Genomic DNA, 22,489 nt, shown 5'->3' with positions numbered 1-22,489 from the left:
TCTAAGAAGAGGAAGAGAGAGACCAGAGTTTGCTCTGTTTCCACCATATGAGGACATAGAGAAGGCAGCTGCCTGCAAGCCAGGAAAAGCAACCTCACCAGAGACAAAACGCTTCAGGCCTTGATCTTGGACTTCCCAGCCTCCAGAACCATGAGAAGTAAATTTCTGTTAAGCTACCCAGTCTGTGGTCTATGGTGTGGCAGCCTAAGGGGACTGTGCACTTTCTGTTCCTCCATCGGTAAAGCAAGGATCATTGTGCCTATCTTGCAAGAGTGTCGGGAGAATAAGTTAATGTGTGTAAGGTATGAAGAAGACACCCCTTATTAAGAGCTGTATCTTTGGGAGCAATCATTGTAAAGATAAAGACTGCCTCTGGGCTCAAGGTGCTCATGCATCTCACTTGCACAGAGGCGCCATATGGCCTTACCTGGATGCATGAAATAGAGAAAATAAAGTCAGGTAACCTTGTGACAGGCAAGGCCAGGTAAAGGGTAACCATTAAACTCCGAATTCTCACAATTTTTTTAAAAAGAGACTATAAGACTTTCAAGACTGCATTTATTTGTCTGTACAAGGTAGCCCTGGGCCAGCCTTTTCACTTTTCATACTTGAGGGAACCTGAAACAGAAGAGAGTCCATTACAAATGGCTAAAAGATAGGAACAAACAAAAGCAAACAAAAAGTTAAAAATTAGTAATTCAGAGCTCTCGTTGTGGCTCGGCAGTAAGGAACCTGATTAGTATGCCAGTTAGATCCCTGGCCTCTCTCAGTGGGTTAAGGATCTGGCATTGCCCTGAGCTGCGGTGTAGGTTTCAGACACAGCTCTGATCCTGTGTTGCTGTGGCTGTGGTGTAGGCTGGCAGCTATAGCTCCAATTCGACCCCTAGCCTGGGAACTTACGCATGCCTTGGGTGGGGCCCTAAAAAGAAAAAAAATAATCATTAGTAATCAAAGATGTTTAAATTTAAAGATAACATTTTTTTTTACCCAATTTTAATAGATCTTATTGTTGGCAAGGATATGATAGGCTTGGCACTCTCACATAGCTGGTGGTATTATAAATTGGCACCATGCATCAACCCATAAATTGTACCTACCTGTGATGCAGTTTCACTTCTGGGAATTTATCCTAAAAATAAAACAGAATACAAAAACAGCTAAACACATCAAGTTGTTTCCCATGTTTATGAGAACAAAAAACTGAAAAAAAGTGTCCAACAATTAGGAAGCTGTCCCATTTAACATACCATTAAACCTTGTTAAAGGGATTTCCCATTGTGGCTCAGTGGTAAAATGAACCCAACCAGTATCCATGAGGATGCAGGTTTGATCCCTGGCCTCACTCAGTGGGTTAAGGATCCAGCATTGCTGTGAGCTGTGATGTAGGTCACAGATACGGCTTGGATTTTGCCTTGCCATGGCTGTGGCGTAGGCGGACAGCTATAGCTACGATTCGACCCCTAGCCTGGGAACTTCCATATGCCGCGAGTGCGGCCCTAAAAAAAACCAAAAAACAAACAAACAAACAAACAAACAAAAAACCTTGTTATAAAAACTATATAGTAACCTTGAAATGTGCCAATGGTAGAATTAAAAAAAAAAAAAAACCACAACATTTATCCTGCAATAATTTCTTAATTCAGTTGCATATGAAAAAAATTTGCAGGCATATTAGTAGATTTCCGTATGCTGCTTTTTTAAGATAGTAAGATCACCCTGGTCTTCGCAATTCTCAACTTAAATCCATGACTAAAAAAATAAAGTCACTCAAGTCATGGTCAGGCAGTTCAAAAATTAAAACCAAGATGAATATTAATATGATAATGACATACTGCAAGCAAATGCTTTCATTTAGCTTTAAAAATACATATATCTGCTTCCTAGTCCACACATTTACATTTCAAGGGTAAGCTTTGTTAGAATGAAAGGGCATTAAAGGGTTGGACACTGTTACCCACATCCCTCAACCCCAACCCTTCATCCACTCACTGGATATTGGCAACTTACTTCATTCCTTAGTTTCCTGACATATAAAATGGACATAATTGTTTGTGCTTCAGAGTGGTTATGAAAACTAAATAGGTGAATATGTATAAACTTCCAGGAACAGTGCCCAGTGCAAAAAGTATCAACAACTACTTTTTCTGATCTTGAGCAAATCTTTTCCAGTGTTCATGTCATCAAGCTTTCCTTCTTTTTTTTTTTTAGGCTGCACCTGCAGCATATGGAGGTTTCCAGTCTAGGGGTCACATCGGAGCTACAGCTGCTGGCCTATGCCATAGCCGCAGTCACAGCCATGCAGGATCCAAGCTGCATCTATGACCTACACTATAGCTCACAGCAACGCCAGATCCTTAACCCACTGACCAAGGCCAGGGATCAAATCCGAAACCTCATAGTTCCCAGTCGGATTCGTCTCCACAGCACCACAATGGGAACTCCAAGCTTTCATTCTTTTGAGTTTATATTTAGCTTTAGAAGTTTTACTTAAAATGTTTAAAAACTTTTTACGTAACCAGACTGTTCTAAACCTGGAAGACAAATTCGGATATTCCTGTGTTTTCCTAGCGGGTTAAAGGATAATTTAATCTTAGCCTACAGTCTAGGGTATTATAGATCATTATCTTAATTTCCTTTTAAGAATTAGCTGGAAGATTCCAGGGGTGCAATATTTAAGTATCAGAATACAAAAACTGGAAGTTTATTGATGTTGTCTTATTCTCACAGTTCGTTTTTAAAAGTTGGCCTCATCTAAGTCAAGAAGTTAAATGTCTAAGAAGAGAATGATCTGAGGAACGGAACCTCAGCTTGCTGTCCAGCTACTTTAATAAGGTGGGGATACTCCTGCTATTAGTTGTGTAGCTGGATAGTGTGGCATATTAGCCACAGAGTCAAGGCTGGAGGGATGGGGGGTGGGGAGGGAAAGAACAGATACCAACTGGAAGTCCTTACTCACTCAGCTTTAGGGTTCAGTTCCAAGCTTAACAGCAGTCTGAGAAACAAGGGTCTTGTTCAAAAGAGGCCAACTTTGTTGAAAGGGTGAATAATGAACACGTGGTTCTGGTGGGCCAGAGCTCAGATGGCTGCTCATCAGGTAATGACAAAGCAGGGAGGAGGAAGACAGGATGTGGGAGGACTTCCTACAACCCCAAACAAGGGTGAGATGGAAACAGCAGGAGGTAGTTATTCCAGGGGGATGGACCTGTGTGTAGAATCTGCCTGGTCCCTGGGAATGGCCCTCGACTCAGGGATGGGGAAGAGTTCCAAAGGTGAGAGGAGCCAAGAAAGGCAAAGTAGGATCGGAGCAAGGCAAGGATCTATACCCACTTCTGAGGATATAGCCTCTCAGAGGGCTTTATCAAGCACTGGCTGAGGGACAGCCTCAGGAATATGGGCCTGAGGGCAGGCGTACAGCCACATGGGGGTGGGAAGGCCAGGGAGACCAGAAGAGGCCTGGGTTCTGAATGGTGTAGCTTCAGGAAGAAACACCACCGTGGGGCCACGTGGATGTCAGCCCAACAACGCCTAAGACAGGGGGCGGAGGACTAGCTGGGTCAGAGGTGGGGACACAGACGCAAGTGCTCCCACTGCAGCCTCCACAGTGTGCACGCTCCTCATGGCACCAGAGGAGGAGGGGAGCGGGGAGGGAGATGGCTTAAGTGGTGAGGGAGCCCCCCCAGGGGACATTCCGAACATTGAACCAACTCTGTGTTTACTCAAAGACAGACCTTAATGGGGCAAGATGATAAAGACTTTCCCATCATCTGAGTCATGAGGGTCTTAAAGAGTTCTCAAGAACAAGTGCAGTACAGTGTGGAAAGTAAAGTGGCATTTTTCCCATCTAAATTGTGCTCTAATTGACAGCACGGCTTCAGCATATGAAAATCCAGCCAGCACACAGACATCAGAGCCCAGCCTTGTGGCCACAGCCTTGCTGTCTCCTGTATGGAGGGAGAGCCATACAGATGATCTTCCAGCTAATAAATGAGCAGGGCTTTGGCTGCCAAACCCCATGTGGTCTGTTTCTTCCCTTAGGGACATGGGCGAAATAGCAGGATGCAGGGGGACTCTACCCCTCAGCTCCTCTCACCTCAGAGCACCCAAAGGAGGGGTGGCCCACCTTCCACACCAGAGTTGCTGGAAGGACAATTCCTGGAGGGAAAAATCTTCCAAAAAGGAAGAGCGTGATCCAAAGAGGACCAGAAGAAGAGTTTCTACAAAGAACTGGGTGCTATTTCTAATCCCTGTACCCTCCCACTAGAAGGTCTGCTTTTAAAACTTGTCTTTGGAGTTAGCCCTGCCCTGCTCTGGATAAGCCAGGAATTAGAATGAGGGGAGAAGGTGGAGGTGGGAGAACACGAGCTTCCCTCAGCACTGGCTTACGTGGTCCAGGCACTCAGTGTTTTCTGCTGCCCCAGAAGCTGTCTGCCTCCAGAGAGGTCCCAGGACACATCCAAGACCTCCTGCCTCCAAGGACCTTCTCAGAGAAAGGTCTTCCAGAGACCCTTCCATCCAATTCTGGCCCTTCTCCCCCGTGTTCATGTGGGACCAGGGAGATGGACCTCTCATAAAGCTCATGTGAATAATCCCTCCAAAAGTCCATTCGGATAGATGAGAACTTACCTCAATTAATTTAGCCACCAGACTCATTCATTACATGTCAGAGAAACAAAAATTACTGGCCTTCTGAGATGAGGCTGAGTTCACTGCCAGATTCAGGCACATGCTGGCGAGAGATCTCATCAGACAGGCCAGCTTTCATGTCCACACACACTCACTCACACACACACACAAATACGCACGCAGCCTGCTTCTGTGATTGAGTCAATCCTTTGCCTCCACAGAAAAAGCTGAGTTCCAACAAAAGACATCTCCCTCTTTTATTTTCGCCAAGAAATAAGAACTTGCCTTCCCTTTAACCTTGTCTTCTTAATTGATCAGACTGGGCCTTAAGAGTCTTCCCTGGATGCTGGGTGCACCTCCTCCTGAGTAGCTGAAGCCTGGGGGACATTCCACCAGTGATGGCATTACTCTCAAGTTAGAGGGGCCCTGTCCTGCATGCCCCAGCTCTAGGCTTACCAAAGATCCAGAGAGAGCGGCCAGCATCCATATCATCAGAGCACCAAGCCCTAAACTCCCAAAGTTGAAAAAACATTCACAACCCAGAGCCAATTGCATCCCCTCATGCAGCCTTCCCTCTGCACCCAGGGCCCTTGGTCCAGGCTGCAAAGTGAACTGCCTGCACTGGTGATGCAGTAAGAGGGGGTGGGGAGTGACACACTGAAGAGCACCCACCCCACCAAAAAGGTAGTTCAATTTTTAAAAAATACTCTTCTGGCTCATCAGAATATGCCCACTAGGCCACCCGTGAACACTGGGGTGGATAAACGTGCTTCCCAAGGAAAAGCCCGGCCCCTCTCCACACCACTGCAGTGGGATTTTTGCTCTCACACACACATAGCCACTACCTGGGGGAAACGTGACATGGAAGATAGAACACAGAGGTTTCAGGGCTTCCCCAGGATACTAATAAATTCATCCCATCTAACCAGGCCATCTCATTTCAGAGCGTAAACTGCTATTAGCAGAAATGTCCCCAGTGGTTAATTTCACACACAGACTCCTACAACCTGTGGAGGGGGGTCAAGGAAATCCACCACACAAGCTTCCATCTTGCAGAAGCCCTTTCCAAGGAGCATTCCTATGCTGGGCCAAGATTTGGAAGTGTATGACGGCGGCAGACCCAAAGTAACGGGACAAATCAAAATCTGCCCTCTTTGCGAGGATGCAGCGGTTAGAAAACCACACCACTTCTATGATACTGCTGCCAAAGATGCATATCTGAGTCTAATCAGAAGGAAACGAACATGAATCAAGAAACAGTCTACCAAGCAACGGGTCTGTAATATTCAGACGTGTCCAGGTCAGACAAATTACAGGGAGGCCAAGGACTTGCTCCAGGTGAAAGGAGGCAAAAGGACAGGACGACTAAATGCAATGCCTGATTCTTAGCTGGGTTCTTTTGCTAGAAAGGAGATTTTGAGAGTGCTGGCGAGACTTGAATGGGGCCTGAGGATTACATGGCAGTAATACCACATAATCTCCTGATTTGGCAGCTGCCCTGTGGTCATACAGGGCAGTGTCCCCATTTCCCATTTGTTATAAACGCACACTGAAGTCACTAGCAGTGACTAGACATCAGGTGGCAACTTGCTCTCATATGGGTCAGGAAATAAGTTCTTTGTACTATACTCACGACCTTTGTATAAGTTGATTGTTTTCAGAATAAATGTTGTGGTTTTTACAATGAATGATCTGAACATCAAAAAACGAGAAACTGGAGTTTCCGTCATGGCACAGCAGAAATGAATCCGACTAGGAACCATGAGGTTGCAGGTTCAATCCCTGGCCTCGATCAGTGGGTTTAGGATCCAGCATTGCTGTGAGCTGTGGTGTAGATCGCAGACTTGGCTCAGATCTGGCATGGCTATGGCTGTGGTACAGGCTGGCAGATACAGCTCTGATTAGACCCCTAGCCTGGGAACTTCCATATGCCACAGGTGCGGCCCTCAAAAGACAAAACAAACAAAATGAGAAATCTTTAACAAAATTAATGAAATCCTTGAATGCTTCTGCAAAAAAAAAAAAAAAAAAGGCACTCTTTACATTCAGGCCTTGGAAGTCACACCTGACAGAAGTTACGTGCATATGTAAAAATTTCAAATACATAATTAATTCTTTCTTCATTCTAAGAATTAGCACTCTTCCAATTAACAGCTGAAGACGTGGTTAGGTAAAAGACTAAAAATTTAGTATCTTGTTCCCTTTTCCAAACATTTCCAGCCAGGACTTACCATTTCTTACCAGAAAATGACTGTCCCCACTTCAAATCAATTTACCATAAGTTGGTAAATTCCAAGATCAATTATCCTTGGAAAAGCAGGGCCTCCTGTACATCTTTGATGCTGGCAAAGGTCTGCTCTGTACCAGGCCCAAGGGAACTGGCAGGAAGGACTAGCCAGGTAGCTTACCATGAGAATGACATGGTAATGTCTGCCTGATAAGGACCAGCGAGGATTAAATATGAGCAAGATTCTTGCCTTAATATCTAACACATCAAAACCACATTTGTGGAAGCATTACGATAAATAAGTTAATCAGGTTCAAGGCTCAGTGCACTCTCTCCCTTGTTCTCAGTCACTCTCTGACAGCTCATGTAGGGGCAATGGGAATTCTGTCTCCTAAGAGTTTACAGGAAAGGGAAGGTTATATCTCAAGTGGCCAGAATTAGAAAGTCTAGACCAAGCAGGTGCACAAGTAGAATCCCTAGAAAACAGTAATCAAATCAGAAAGAGGAGCGAAGGCAAGCCTGTCAGAGCTCAAACCAGAGCGGAGTGTTGGTGAGAGCTGAGTGAGAAAACCCAGACCACCTGTTATAAACAGCAGCAATGTCTGCGGCACACTGCAGCGTGCTCACCATCAACACTGACTGCCCAGGGGAGGCAAGCCGTCTTAGTAATGCCAAGTGAGTACTGACAACCAGGTACTGTGCAGGATTCTTCATTGACAGGATGTCACGTGACCTTCAGTTACCTTATGTAGGTGCAATCATCATTCCCATTCTACAAATGGGGAAACTGAGGGTTGGAGAACTTTAGCAGCTTACTCAAGGTCACAGAGCCAATGAGTGCTAAGACCAGGGTTTGAACCTCAGCATTCTGTCTCCAGAGCCTGCACTCATCTACTACTGGAAACCACCCCCCATCACCAATCATCATGTGTGACACCACGGTTCCCACTGTTCTTATACCACACTAAGCAACTTGCTTGTCGTAGCATGCTCAGTTCCAGATTTCTACAAACCTTTCTTGTTTTGGTAGCAATCATGTTGCAGGATGGAATGAAGAGTCTTGTTTGTGTAACACTGAGACACAAGAACAAAAGATCCACGTGGAGAAGCAGGGTGCTTCTTCCAATGGCTCTGGCAGTTTGGCAAAGGAAAAAGAGCTATTACAATAAACCCTCGTGTTACTACTTAGAAAATGCTCCCTTCCAATGAAGCCAATTCAAAAACAAATGTGCATGTGAATGAGTGTGTGTGTGTGTATGATCGCCATGCAGCTTTTTGGAGGGCATCTACTTATATCTACTTGATGTACTAACTAGGGTCATTAAAAATTAAGCTGTACTGGGTGGTTCTGAAGGAGTTGCCTTCCCCTTGAGCTGCTTTCCAATTTACTTGGAAACACAATAGATCTTTCAAACTTGTGACCTTCTCCCCATCTAGGTGCTCTCACAAAATGATCTTGTTTCAATCATGTCTGGAAAATGCCATATGCTTCAAGGGATGCGGTCTGAGGTCTTGGACATCTACATGGCTATTTAAGAAGAAACACTTTACCAGACTTCTGGTTGGGGAGATAACTCCCTTCGTAGACTTCGCCCTCTGGTGACAAGTGTGTGCCGACTCACCACTGCCACCATCTGCCCAGGACCCTTCCTCCTCATTCTTCAAGCTCATAGGACAGCCAGCGTGTTGGATGATGTTTCTGGATAGCTCTCTAGCCAAGGGTATATGCGGTTCAAAAGTATTGTTGCCATAGCTCTGACGACCTGGGTCTTGTTTCTAGAAACCATATTTAGTTGTCAAACAGTATACTATGACACAGTATAAGTGCTGTGTGATTGGCAATTGCTTTAAAAGGTTATAGCATGGAACAGAGTCTACATTTTATAATGAAGGCAGCACAAAACAAAGCACTTTTATGTGCTTTGTTTCACAAGACACAATTCACATGCAAGGCAAAACTAAGGCAGCCAACTGCATGTGACCAGATGTGACCACACCACACCCCAGCCATCCAGTGTGGCCAATAGGACAGTCCATTCCCACCACAGCAGAACGTATCCTCCCAGTAGTCACCTAGGCAGGACTAGCAGACAAGGAAGAAAAAAATAAAAGTAGCATTACACACCCAGGTATTTCTGCCCTAAGTTTCTAGGATGAGTATGTTTTTCTTCTCTTTACTATCTATCCTCTTTTGTCCCTAAACAGGATATACCGCTACTTAGAAAAGACATTCATTGCTCTAGCAATTGTTCTTCTTCCATCCTTTTGATCCTTCTTTCCAGTCTCAAACTTCTAGGTTGAATGGACTTTTTAAGTTTGCCACTTTCCTCTACTTGGACAGATAGTTGCCAATAACCCACCCTCAACCCACCGCGAGTTGACTTCCAGCCACTCCTATCCCACAGCCCACATGCAGGACCAGGGTGTCTTCCCGGCCTCTATGGAGCTTCTCACACTACTTCCCATCCTTGAGGTCCCAAGGTTTCCACCCCCTCCCCTGACTGTAGGACCCCATCTTGCTTCTCACCACTCTGATGGCTCCTCCTTCTCCAGTCAATGGTGTTGCTTAGGGCACATTTCATTTCTAAGGTCTCATCTCTCACCTTCTACTGCTTAGTGGACACCACTGAGCTATGTGCCCGATAATGGTGGTAGCACTACGGTGCCTGGTAGTTTACAAAGCAGGTTCCCTTATGTCATCCCACTGAATTGTCACGCGACCCCGTGAGACTGGCCTCACCAGGTGATCACTGGGCTAGCCAGCAGGGTGTCCCAGGGAGGGGAGATCTACTAAGGGACATGCCTCTTCCTCTCTGTGACCTGTCTGATGCATGTCCTACTTCAGGGAGATTACCAGCACAGAGTGGGTTTATGGAGCCTTCTCTCCTGCCCCCACTTTCAAAGACTATTAAAGGCTAAGCAGTTAGGAGCTAGATGCCCTAGACAGTGAGAGGAGGTAAGGATACAGATGGTCAGGAACTTGGCTCCAAAGCTTGCCCAGACCTGGATTCAAACTCCAGTCCTGACGTTTCTTAACTGTATTTTTTTCTTAACTGTATTTTCTACCTGTATTTTGGTTTCTTCCTCTGTAAAACCAGGATCAAAAATATCTCTGGGGAGTTCCCGTCGTGGCGCAGTGGTTAACGAATCCGACTAGGAACCATGAGGTTGCGGGTTCGGTCCCTGCCCTTGCTCAGTGGGTTAATGATCCGGCGTTGCCGTGAGCTGTGGTGTAGGTTGCAGATGCGGCTCGGATCCCACGTTGCTGTGGCTCTGGCGTAGGCCAGTGGCTACAGCTCCGATTCGACCCCTAGCCTGGGAACCTCCATATGCCGCGGGAGCGGCCCAAGAAATAGCAACAACAACAACAACAAAGGACAAAAAGACAAAAAAAAAAAATATCTCTGGGAGTGTTACATACTAACTACAACAGGTACATAAATTGCCTGGCACATGTGAAGGGCTCAATAAGCATCGGTAGGTATTGCTGCTCTAACTCCTTAAACTGTTACCTCAGAGTCTTGGGCTGCTTCCAAAACATCACTGAGAATTTGTATATATTCAGCTGCACCTTTAAGGATATCAACTTTGCTAGGCTTCCTGCTTTGGGGAAGAAATGGCACCAGTGCCTTCAGTTTGGCAAAACCGCGGTTGAGATTTTTTATCTGGAAGGCAAAAAGGCACAGTGACACAGAGAAGATAACTTGTAAGGCATCTCCCCAAACCACAGAAGAGGTTGTGAGCACTTATTTCTATAGCTCCCATGTCTGGGCGGCGACTCTAAAGCAGGCACGGGCCAAAGAGCTGCCTTGGAGTTCCTATCGTGGCTCTGTGGTTAACGAATCCGACTAGTATCCATGAGGACGAGGGTTCAATCCCTGGCCTTGCTCAGCGGGTTAAGGATCCAGCGTTGCCATGAGCTGTTTATAGGTCTCAAATGCGGCTCGGATCCCAAGTGGCTGTGTCTATGGTGTAGGCTGCCAGCTGTAGCTCCAATTAGACCCCTGGCCTGGGAACCTCCATATGCTGCGAGTGCAGCCCCAAAAGACAAAAAAAAAAAAAAAAAAAAAAAAGCTGCTACTCCCCAAGCCAGGGGAGAGGGAGCAGCATGAACCCTGCACCAGGGATCCAGGGGGTGGATAGACTGGAAGGGGTGTCTGCATCCATAGTGGCCTCTGCCTCTCTCCCTAAGACAGACCCACTGCAACATGGAGGTGATTCTGGTAGCAGCTAAAAGCTCGCAGTCAGTACATCAGAACTTAAAACTCAGCTCTACAGGTTTGTTCTCTTTTTTTTAATTGAATAAAAAAAGGTATTTAAGGTATTGGAACACATTCTTATACAAGTGTCAGATCACTTTAACCAGCTCTAAATACCCTTTAGCTTTACAAAGTGTATAGGTACTTCATGTCTCCAAGCCTTGGTTTCTCCGCAAAATGAATAATACTCACCTTGCAGTGGTGTAGCTTTTTTTTGTGGTGATTAGGTGACATAATTACACATTGAACACTTCTTCCTGGCACATGCAAAGTCCTCAATAAGTTGTACTGATGACAATTAACAAAATGTACAAACACTTGTCTATTCAAGTACAGGGCCACCAACTCTTCAACCTCGTTCCCAGCTAAGTTGATGATATAAAGTGTTAAGAGTCCAGAGAGTGTGCATGTTGGTGAGACTTGAAAGGTAGATAAGTACCCCCCTTTTTTTTCTTTTTAATCTCCAGGGTCTAACTCCTTGGCTCTGAAGGCCTGGCACTCAGATGATCACCCCCCTGAGGGGACACAGGCCCTCAAAGAACTGGCTCCCACTACACCACAAAGCCAACATACTAACATTAAGAGCCCCTCCCACCCCACATCAAAGTGGACAGTGGGCACAACATCATGACCAATAAACTTATGAAAACACTGAAATGCAATAATCAAAGAACTACATATTAAAACAGAAATTAGATCCAGTTTTTCATAAACCAAGGTGGTAATATTTTTGTATTATTATTCCCAGCATGAGGATGGAAAAAGGGAGCAGTCCTAGATCTGTAAAAGAGGGTAAGAATTAATAAACTTTTCTAGAGAGGAACTGGGCAACTTGTATCAAAAGTTGTGAGATTGTTTATATCCCAATAATTCTACTTCTAGCACTTTCTTCTAAAGCAATTATCAGTTATGCACATCGATCTATGTTCCAGTAAAAAAAGCTGCAAAAAAAGCATACATGCCCAACACAAGGAGACTGGATGAGTTATGGTTCATGTATATTTTGGACTATGCAGTCAAAAGCTGTTCTTAGGAACTACCTCATATTCTTCAAATGCTTAAGAATATGAGGAACTGCCTTTGATAATGTGAAGTGAAAAAAATAAGAAGATATATACTAGACAGTAACAATTCTGTAAGATTACATATACACAGAAACATAACTAGAAAAAAGACTAGGAAGGGACTGAGAATTTGGGGTTAATAGATGCAAAGTATAGCCTTTGGAATGGATAAGCAACAGGATCCTGCTGTATAGCACTGGGAACTATGTCTGGTCCCTTGTGATGGAACATAATAATGTGAGAAAAAAGAATGTATACATGTATGTGTGACTGGATCACCTTGCTGTGCAGCAGAAAATTGACAGAACAATGTAAATCAGCTATAATGGAAAAAATAAAAATCAATATTAAAAAAAATTTTTAAAGAAAAAAGACTAGGAGGATACATGCAAGAATTCAAGAGTCTTCCCCCCCACCCCCCCCACCCTGGCACAGTGTGTTAAGAATCCGACTTCAGCAGCAAGTGTAGCAGGGGAGGTACAGGGATTGATCCCCATCTCCGCACAGTGGATTAGAGGATCAAACGTTACTGCTGCTGCGGAGAACTTCCATATGCCACGGGTCTGGCCATTAAAACAAAAAAGAGGAGTTCCCGTCATGGCGCAGTGGTTAACGAATCCGACTAGGAACCATGAGGTTGAGGGTTCGGTCCCTGCCCTTGCTCAGTGGGTTAACGATCCGGCGTTGCTGTGAGCTGTGGTGTAGGTTGCAGACGAGGCTCGGATCCTGCGTTGCTGTGGCTCTGGCGTAGGCTGGCAGCCACAGCTCCAATTAGACCCCTAGCCTGGGAACCTCCATATGCCACAGGAGCGGCCCAAAGAAATAGCAAAAAGACAAAAAAAAAAAATGAAAAGCATGATAGTTCATGAAAAGAATGATAATTTGTGGCAGTTATGTTTGCAATATAGGTGTTTCCCTTTTTAACCCTTTCTCAATTTCCCAGGTATGTTAATTTCATTATTATAAAGAAGAATAGGTCATTAGTTTTTAAATAGTAGATAACACCAGGACAAGTTTTCTGCAAAAAGCAATTCCTTCCTGGTGGGACAGCCCAACTTAAAATGCAAAATATTGGGTCAGAATCCTGGTTAAGGACCCATCACATCAGATCACAGTGTTTATCATAAAGTGCTCCCAGCAGGAGTTCCCATCGTGACTCAGAGGAAATGCATCTAACTAGTATCTATGAGGATGCGGTTTCAAGCCCCAGCCTCACTCAGTGGGTTGGGGAGCTGTGGTGTAGGTCACAGACCCGGCTTGGATCTGGAGCTCTGGTTAGACCCCTAGCCCGGGAACTTCCACATGCCTCGTGGGGTGGCCCTAAAAAGCAAAAAAAAAAAAAAAAAAAAAAATTGCTCCCAGCTTCACCTTAGGTCTACTATTCTTGCTTGTTCCTTTTTCCTCACACCTGTTCCCAAGCAAAGCTCTGAGTTAAGCGACCGGGGCTACTTTTCTAAGGGACCCAAGAATGTGCAGGAACAGCCCCCAGCAGAAATTCCTCCTCAAGTCCCAGGCCAGAATGTGCGCCCTCCCTCTTGACCAGGACTCACCCTTCGTCTCTAGGATCGCCCAGGGCAGCAGCCCTACCCCCAAACTGCAAAGGGCGGAGAGGTTTGGGGTCTTAGTTAGCAATACTAAACGCTACCAGTAGATGGCGCTCCGACTCCGCCCACGGAGCATCCCTGTTGGTGATTTACCGTGTACCCGCCAGACTGGAAAGCAGTCACTTTCTACCTCCTGCCAAGGGGTTGAGTGGGAGTCTGAGTGCGCCCCGAGGAGTTGTAATTCTTTCCTTAAAGTTAAGGAAAAGAGTAACTTCCATTAGGTCCTCTCTCCCTCGTCCCAGTGGTGCTTCCCAGGGAGAGGGCAAGGCCCCAAGCACCCGTGCAACGCAGGAGGCGGTGAGGTGTCAGCCACTGCCAGGCTCTGAGGTTTAAAGCACCTGCCAAGGGGAGACGTTTCTGAAGTTGTCAGGGGCCCCCTCGGTCCTCACGAAACCCGCTTCCTGCACCCGTGCAAGGGGGTCACAGGTGAGGCGACGTCCCAGCGCGGGGGCAGGGGAACACGAGCGGCCCTGGAGAGGTTGAGGTCGCCCCAGGCCCTGAGAGCGGGGAGTGGGCGCCCGGAATCCCAAAGGTGTCAGGAAGGGGTGGTGAGCCTGGGGGGACCCAGGAAGAAGGCAGCCGAGTCCCGGGGCGGGGACCCCACAGGGCCGGCGCTCACCCGTTCGCGCTCCTTAGCGTTGGCCACGCGCCGTCGCTCCAGCACCAGCTGCAGGTCCTCAATGGACGAGTAGCCGCCCGACGGCAGCCGCTTGAGGCGGCAGATGGCGGCCAAGTGGGGCAGCGGCCCGAACTGCTCCCGGAGCGCTTCCTCCAGCACCTCAGCCGGCGGGGTGCCCAGGAGCGCGGGCGAGGCGTCCATGGCGGCGCTCCGGGGGGCGGCGAGCTGCCGGGCCTGACCTCCCGGGCACCTGGGGCTACACGCGGCCGGGGGCGGGGGCCCGGGCCACCTGCCCCCAACCCCCTGCGCGCCTGCGCACCTGCCCGGCCCGAGCTCGGGAAGCCGCTCTGCGACCCTCTGTTTAACAAGCTCCCCAGGTGATTTCCGTGAAGCCTGGATTACACCGATGGCTCGCAAATCGGGCAGCACACTGGGGTCACCTGGGGAGTTTTTAAAAATCCACATGCCCGGGTACCGGATCCCCAAATTCTGATTCAACCAATCTGAGTCCAGGCCTGAGGTTCTGCAGAAGGTATGCAATTCACGTATAAACATATGAAGCCTACTAGAAAAAAAATTGATGGATACACACAAAATTTGGGGGCGGGGGTTAGGGCCGCACCCTCGGGGCATGTGGAGGTTCCCAGGCTAGGGGCCCGAGTGGAGCTGTAATTGCCGGCCTACGCCACAGCCACAGCCACAGCCACAGCCACGCCAGATCCTTAACCCACTGAGCGAGGCCAGGGATGGAACCCGCATCCTTACGGATACTCGCTGGATTCATTTCCGCTGGGCCACAACGGGAACTCCCAAAACGTTTTAAAAATTCATCTTGAAGTAAATGAGTTGTAAGAGCAGTAGCAAAGAGGTCCTGTATTCTCTTCACCTAGATTCTCGACTAGTTAACTTTTCTCACATGTGCTTCATCACTCCATTTCTCTCTATAGAATAGTCCCATTTTCCATATTCCTTTTCTAAAGCATTTCCTTGGTCTTGCCCTGTCTTCATGACATTTGACAGTTTCAGAGAGTAGAAGCTTTGCAGGCTATAGGATGTCCTTCCACCTGGGTCTGTCCAGAGTTTCCTCATGTCCAGACCCAGGTCCTGCCCTCTTAGCAGGGACACCAGAGAAGAGATGATGGGGTTTTCTCAGGGCCTCACATCACCTGTCCCACTAATGGTGAGGTTAACCTTGATCAAGATGGTGTCTGCCAGTTTCCCTCACCATAAATTGACCTTTTTTCCCTTTTAGTTGATAGATATTTTGTCAGTGTCCTTAGCATCCATGACTGACTCCTGCCTGAATTAACCACCACTCTGATATTGACCAAATGGTTGGCATCCTCCTTTAGGGAAGAGCTCTCCCTTCTTGTCAGTTATTGATTCAATTTGTGTTTATGTGTGAGCTCATGCATTTCTATTTTTTATTCAAAAAGATGTAATTCATTCATATTATTATTTATTTTAATGCTCAAGTTGTCCCAGATTTTGCCTGCAGGTGCCCCTTCAGGCTGATTCCTCTGTCCTTTTGACATGACCCCATCATGCTTGGAGTACTTTCTGGCTTGTGTGAAAAAGATACAGCATATGCCAGGATCATCTCGAATTTTCCTAGCCCCTGCCCTGGCATCAGTCAATTCTCCTTTTAGTGGAAGATGGGATTTAGAAACCAAATTTGGATGCTTGAGCGTTCACTCCTTTAGGGGATGTCATTGCTTCTAGGCTTTTTTTTTTTTCTTTTATGTTCCCAGGCTAGGTGTCCAATCAGAGCTGCAGCTGAGGCCTTCGCCACAGCAACACCAAATGGAGCCACATCTTCAACCTACACCACAGCTTGCAGCAATGCCAGATCCTTAATCCACTGAGCAAGGCTAAGGATCAAACCTGTATCCTCACAGAGACAGCATTGGGTCCTTAGCCTGATGAGCACAATGGGAACTCCACTTCTAGACTCTTTTGCAGACAAGAAATACTCATACACAAGCATACAGCATATACAGACATACAGCTAAATCTATCTGTCTATCTATATAGATGGATGGACATATTTTAAAAGCATGAGTTCACACTAATACCTCTAATTCCAAACCCAAAACTTATATTTCTCTCTAGTTTCTCCCTCTCCTTATTTGTAATTCCCTTCCCCAATAGCGAGAAACTTGATTCCAGTTACCCTCAGTATATTTACCTATTTTCTCAGTTCCCACATATAACTCAATTCTTAGCCCCATCAGACATCTACTCAGCCCCATCTCCTCCTCAGCTCCCGCCATGGCCACTGCCTTCAAGGGAAGGGCCAGGGGAAGAGAACCGATCACACCAAATGCTTAATGGAGGTTCCCTTGAGCAGGCCTGGGAAGGGGGAGATTTGATCTGTGCCTCCCATCTTCTGTATTTCTGGAATTGTCATAATAAGAATGTCACTTGTAATTTTTAAAATATATTTTTAGGAGTCCCCACTGTGGCTCAGCGATAAGGAATGCCACCAGTATCCATAAGGGTGCAGGTTTGATCCCCGGCCTCACTCTGTGGGTTAAAGATCTGGTGTTGCTGTGAGCTGTGGTGTAGGTGGCAGACTCAGCTCAGATGGTGCATTGCTGTGGCTGTGGCATAGGCCTGTAGCTGCAGCTCAATTAGACCCCTAGCCTGGGAACTTCCATATGCCATAGGTGCGGCCCTAAAAAGCTAAATGAATAAATAAATAAATATATTTTTAAGAAGGAAAACAATTTTGTTTGCTCTAAACTCACATGGTGGGTCTGCTGGGAGGCAGAGAGAAGGCAGCAAGAGCCAAATATCTGGGGATGAAGCTTAAAATGGAGATGGCTTCCCCGTTTACTTAACTTAAGCATCAACAAGGATGTGACTGGCATTATTCTACTTTATTGCTCAACCCTGGGACAGGCAAGCTAGTGGGCTTCAGGAACCCAGTGTGAGAACCCCAGACTTTATTCTTTCAGACCTGCTCACCTCCATCAGCTCCAACTATAATGTTCTGGCTTCTTGGCTCTTTGATTCCTCAACTGAGCCCTCTGTTCTGAGGGAGAGCAATCACATAAACCAGTTGGAGCTAAGGTGTGGACCCCTTGCCATCACCCAATAATGCAAGGACCCAATGAACAAAAAGTTTCATTCTCTGGCCTCTAACAGTGTCAAAAGGGTAGGTCAACGGGGCACCTCTGCTCCTCGTGAGCACTCAAGGACTTAGATTCCTCCCAAATCATCGCTCCTCCATCATTGCTGCTGGGTATCATTTCCCAAAACGATGCTGTCCTGTTAGAAGTGTCTGCCATCCTGGTGCCTGGCAGGGGTCAACTTGGCTGCAGCAAAGTCCTCAGGCCATTTGCCCCAGCCAGGGTTCAGAGCAGGGTCAGAAAATCTTCTGGGTATTCCAGGCAGATGCCAATGGGGGCGGTTTAGGGATTTAGGGGCTTATACAATCATGAGGAAGGCTGGAGGAACAGGAGAAGCTCTGAGTTCAAAGATGCACCAGCTGAGTGGCAGCCAGACAGCAGGTCGCCCCTGATCCTGCAGCTGCGACTCAACCCCCCAAAGCTGGGAGAGAGGCCCAGGAACAGGTGGCAGAGAAACCCCACGTCCCCATGCCCTGGCTCGTCCACAGGAAACAAGACAGAAGGACAGGGAGGAGCGCTCTGCCTCGTTTCCCCGCTGGCAGTATCACACACCTGACTCTAATTAAATCATCTTCATTGGCATCTAGAACCCTGGGTACAAGGGGTTCTGGGAAATGGAGCTTCAGCAAGGACTGGGGAGTCTCTTCATGTTATCTCACATCCCGAGACCCAGAGTAATTGCCCCAGCAGGTTCCCCTCATTAATCTTTGCCTGTTCATTGCTCTGGGACCCACCTGAGAGGAACACCCTGATGGGAACACCCATCCTGGGTGCTCAGAAACCCCACCACACCAACCAGATCGTGGCTCAAACACAGGTCCCTTAATCTCCTTAGCTCAGCCTAGACATGAGAGAGGGGCGAAAAACAGCTTTAGTATGGGGAGGCAAAGAATGACATTTCAAAAGGGATCAAAAACTGTAAAAAGGGAGTTCCCATTGTGGCTCAGGAGGTTAAGAACCCGACCAGTATCCATGAGGATGCGGGTTCGATCCCTGACCTCCCACAGTGGGTTAAGGATCCCACATTGCCAGAAGCTGCATCGAGGTCACAGATGTGGCTTGGATATGGTGTTACAGTGGCTGTGGTTTAGGCCAGCAGCTGTAGCTCCGATTCAACCCCCTAGCCCAGGAACTTCCATATGCTGTCAGGGTGGCCCTAAAAAGGAAAAACAAAGACCAAAAACTGTAAAGAGACTTGTTGGAGCTCCCATCGTGACGCAGCAGAAACGAATCCGACTAGGAACCATGAGGTTGCGGGTTCGATGCCTGGCCTCACTCAGTGGGTTAAGGATCCGGCGTTGCTGTGAGCTGTGGTGTAGGTTGCAGATGCGGCTCAGATCCCTTGTTGCTGTGGCTCTGGCGTAGGCCGGTGGCTGTAGCTCCGATTCAACCCCTAGCCTAGGAACCTCCAAAAGCGACAGGTGAGGCCCTAAAAAAAAGACAAAAGGCAAAAAATAAATAAATAAATAAATAAATAAAGAGACTTGTTTGCATTGCCCAGAGTTCCCATCCCAATCAATTTGGCAATTTTGTATTATTCATATTCACACAAACGTTTTTTATTATTATTATTATTATTACATATTATTTATTACATAGTCTGTATTCTTTTACCTCCCCATATTCCTGGAATTAGACTTTACACCACATATGAATGGGAAAACTGATGCCAGAGAAGCTGAGCGACTAGCCAAGGTCACACTATTGGTCAGCGGCAGAGCTGAGCCTAGAACTCAGGTTTGCGGTCTCCACAGCAGTCCTTTGTCTTTGAAGTCTGAGCGGCCTCCATCCAGAGGTCTCTGGGCCCAGCCCTGTGCTTCCAGTTGACCTGGTCCTCCAGCACCAGGCTCTGCTCCCAGTGCCCACCTCACCTCCCTTGAGCTCCTCCTCCACCTCTTGAGCATGAGCTGGGGTTAACCTCTAGGCCACATGCCCAGCAGGGGTAACAGTGAGTCAGAAGTGCTTCTCCACCAACAGCAGAGAAGAGGAACAGACCCACAGCCTTTGTCCCCAGGAAGCTGCTTTGAAAGATCATTTCCTCATAGGGACCCGCAACTCAAGCCCTTCTCGTCTGTGACGCTGCGCTTCAGCCACATTCAATAGCCCGGAGCTCTGACCAGATGCAGAAAGATGCCTTAGCAGCCTTGCAAAGGGCTAGATGGAAGCTCAGGACTAAGACTTTAACTCAGGTGCAAGGGTTCATCGTGGGTCGGAGAGGAAGAGCTTCTGCAGCACAGGGGTTCATAGGATCTTTCAGCAAGTCATTCAGACTCCAGCCTCACCTAGCCATCTGTAAAGCAGGGATTGTAATAAACCTTTCTCAGCATTGCAGTGAGGAGTCCATCAGGACACTGGTACAACAATAGCAGCTCATGTTAGCATTAGCTGCTGGGATCCTGGTGCTACGCATTAGTCTAAGCATCCCTTGCATTACCTTTCTCAATCTACACCACAGCTTCAAGAGGGAGGGACTAATTGCATCACAGAAGAGGAAACTGAAGTACAAAAGTCAGGTAACCAGCTTTCCCAGACAGAAAGGGGCAATGGAACCCACAAAGCCTGAGTCTCTAACCATGAACCTCTCCTGCCTCGTGTGGCTCCCACTACCTTGGAAGTGATGGCTAGGATAACAATGATGATTTATGAACCAGATAGAACATCCAGAAACTTGGTTATTGTACAGACAAATCCTAAGTGACCCAGGCAGATGGGTGTTCTAAGCAACAGTGCAGAAGCTGCTGTCAGAGCTGGCTGAGGGGCTCTGAGGTACAAGGCTCCATCTCAGGGACCTTGCATCAGAGATGTCATGAGAGGCTCGTTGGGCCCACCTTGAAGATTCTTGCCTAGAATCCCAGTCCTGGGCTCTACACAGCTGGCACTGGAGAATTCTTGTCAGGTCTAAGAAGGGTAAGATTGCAACAAGAGCAGGGCTCTTGGTGGTTCAAGAGGAAGTGGGGTGCAGGCTACTTTGGGGGAGGGCAGGGGGACCTGAGAGACACAGTGGAGCCTTGTCCTGCCTTTTTTTTTTTTTCTTTTTAAGGCTTCACTTTGGCATATGGAAGTTCCTAGCCTAGAGGTCAAATCAGAGCTGCAGCTGCTGGCCTACGCTATAGCCAGAGCAACGCCAGATCTGAGCCACATCTGCCACCTACACCACAGCTCATGGCAACACTGGATCCTTAACCCACTGAGTGAGGCCAGGAATCGAAACCACATCCTCATGGACACTATATTGGGTTCTTAACCCGCTTAGCAACAATAGGAACTCCCTTGCCTTGCCTTCTTGAGGCCCAGCTGGCAATCCTTTTGTCTATCCTAAATCACCCTTCCAAAAAGCAGGCCAGGCTCCTCACCCTTCTGTGATGCTCACTGGGGCCTGGGGCTTTCGCTGGCAGTGGGGGTCCCTGAGGTTGTTTGGCGTTGAGCTGCAGGAATTGCTAGTAGCAGATGGAGGCAGAGCCATTTAAAACTGACCCTTATAAGTGAGAGCAACACAAAGGGAGGGGGTCTTTCTAGTAGGCGTGGTGTAGGCCACGACCCAGGCCCAAATCTGGGCATGTGTGATCCAATGTGATAAGAATTCTGGTACAAGGAGAGCTGAGACATTTGTTGGTAGAGGACATTTGGAGTTTCCAACTATAGTAAGCAGAGGTACATTTTCCTCTAAACTAGTGACCCCCATCTTCCTCAAGATGCTGTGACATCTTCCTCCAAAATGCGTTCTCTCTCCTGATGAGAAATGGAGAAAACCAGGCCTGAGAGGTCATTTCATGACAACCGAAAAGTCTGTGGCTTCTCCCTATGCCAGAGTCAGGATGTGTAGACCCCAGCCTCATCAGGTCTATAAGAAAGACTAGAAACCATGGCTCTGGGAGACACGGCTGTGGGCACCAGGGTGGGCACACCCCGTAGGCAGGCAGTTGTCTGTCACAGCCTACTACTGCCACCAAAACAATCCATGTCACTGAGAATGGCAGCTGCACAGGATTTCCATAGTGGAAGCAGGATGGGACAAGCACCTCAGGGTGACAGGCTGACTACTTCCCCCAGGACAACTGCAGATTCAGTCTGCCTCCCCAGATGGCTCCGCTCAGTCTGCAGAGAACTTGATTCCTCTGCCTTTCTCTTTCTTGGGGAAATTGCAGCTTTCAGAACCTCCTCAAGAGGGGAGAAAAGGCCAGCCCAGGCTTGAGAATTGACCCTGGAGTGTGACCAGGAGAGAGTTCTTCATGTTTACCTGTTTCTGTTCCGGTAGCTCCAGGCCACAGACCATGGGTGCCCCGATTGCTGATGAAGAGCTGCTTGCTCCTCCAGAAGGTCCCCAGCCCCAGGTTTGAAGCACCACAGGACTCCTTCCTGTGGCTCTGAGAAGGGGGCGGGTGCCCTAACTACCTCTCCTCCCTACTAAAACGCCAGCTTCATGAGGGCTGGGGTTTTTCTCTGTTTGGTTCACTGTTGAATCCCTCAAACCTAGAAGAGTGCTTGGTTCATAGTAGAAGCACAATAAATCATCCTAGATTGAGTGAATATGGATAAAAACTGAGCTTCTTCAAGTAGAGTTAATGGTTACAAATCTTTAGACATTAAACAGGTAAATCTGATATACCTAAATCAAAAGCTGTTATAAATGTGAGAATGTGGTGAAATAAGCAGAGGTAAATGTTAAATATGGGAGAATTAAAATCCTCTTAAAGAAATTGATAGGTTGAGTAGACAAAACATAAATGAGGATGTAGGTCATCTGAATACTGAAAATTACAAGCCTAATCTAATAAATATGCCTATGGAACATTTATAAAAAGGGAGCATACACTAGGCCACAAAGAAAATCTCAGTAAATTCCAAGAAATTAGGACATATTATTTGATACCGGTTTCTACTTTTCTTTGTGTAAGCTAGGAAAACCCTTAAACAAAGAATACAAATACATACAAAAAACCCCCAATAATACACATACAC

The 22,489-nt window shown here is 47.1% G+C and overlaps 1 protein-coding gene across 5 annotated transcripts; it reads right to left on the bottom strand.

Annotated features, from left to right (window-relative positions):
• Nucleotides 1-541: 541 nt before the first annotated feature.
• On the bottom strand, nt 542-14,623 carry FIGLA (folliculogenesis specific bHLH transcription factor). 5 transcript variants are annotated; one of them, XR_014841728.1, is made up of 6 exons: nt 14,397-14,623; nt 10,363-10,515; nt 8,473-8,626; nt 7,864-7,981; nt 1,098-1,129; nt 542-618 (listed from the first exon to the last, which is right to left on the bottom strand). XR_014841728.1 is itself a non-coding variant. In XM_021088420.2 (6 exons), exons 1-5 carry the CDS (start codon nt 14,595-14,597, stop codon nt 1,125-1,127), a joined length of 702 nt encoding a protein of 233 aa, XP_020944079.1. In that variant the 5' UTR covers nt 14,598-14,623; the 3' UTR covers nt 542-618; nt 1,098-1,124. The 5 variants fall into 5 exon arrangements, 4 of the variants coding, with proteins under 4 accessions (XP_020944079.1, XP_005662543.3, XP_084875108.1 ...); XM_021088420.2 differs by having other exon boundaries at nt 8,402-8,626; XM_005662486.4 differs by lacking the exon at nt 7,864-7,981 and having other exon boundaries at nt 8,402-8,626.
• Nucleotides 14,624-22,489: the final 7,866 nt, after the last annotated feature.

This window comes from Sus scrofa, chromosome 3 (assembly GCF_054392235.1).
Source record: "Sus scrofa isolate SSC_HxYL_T2T_F1_AM1 chromosome 3, Sscrofa_HxYL_maternal_Yorkshire_Landrace_v2.0, whole genome shotgun sequence".
NCBI lineage: Eukaryota > Metazoa > Chordata > Mammalia > Artiodactyla > Suidae > Sus > Sus scrofa.
The sequence above is the reverse complement of the archived record's forward strand: the minus strand, read 5'-3'. Positions and strand labels throughout refer to the sequence as shown.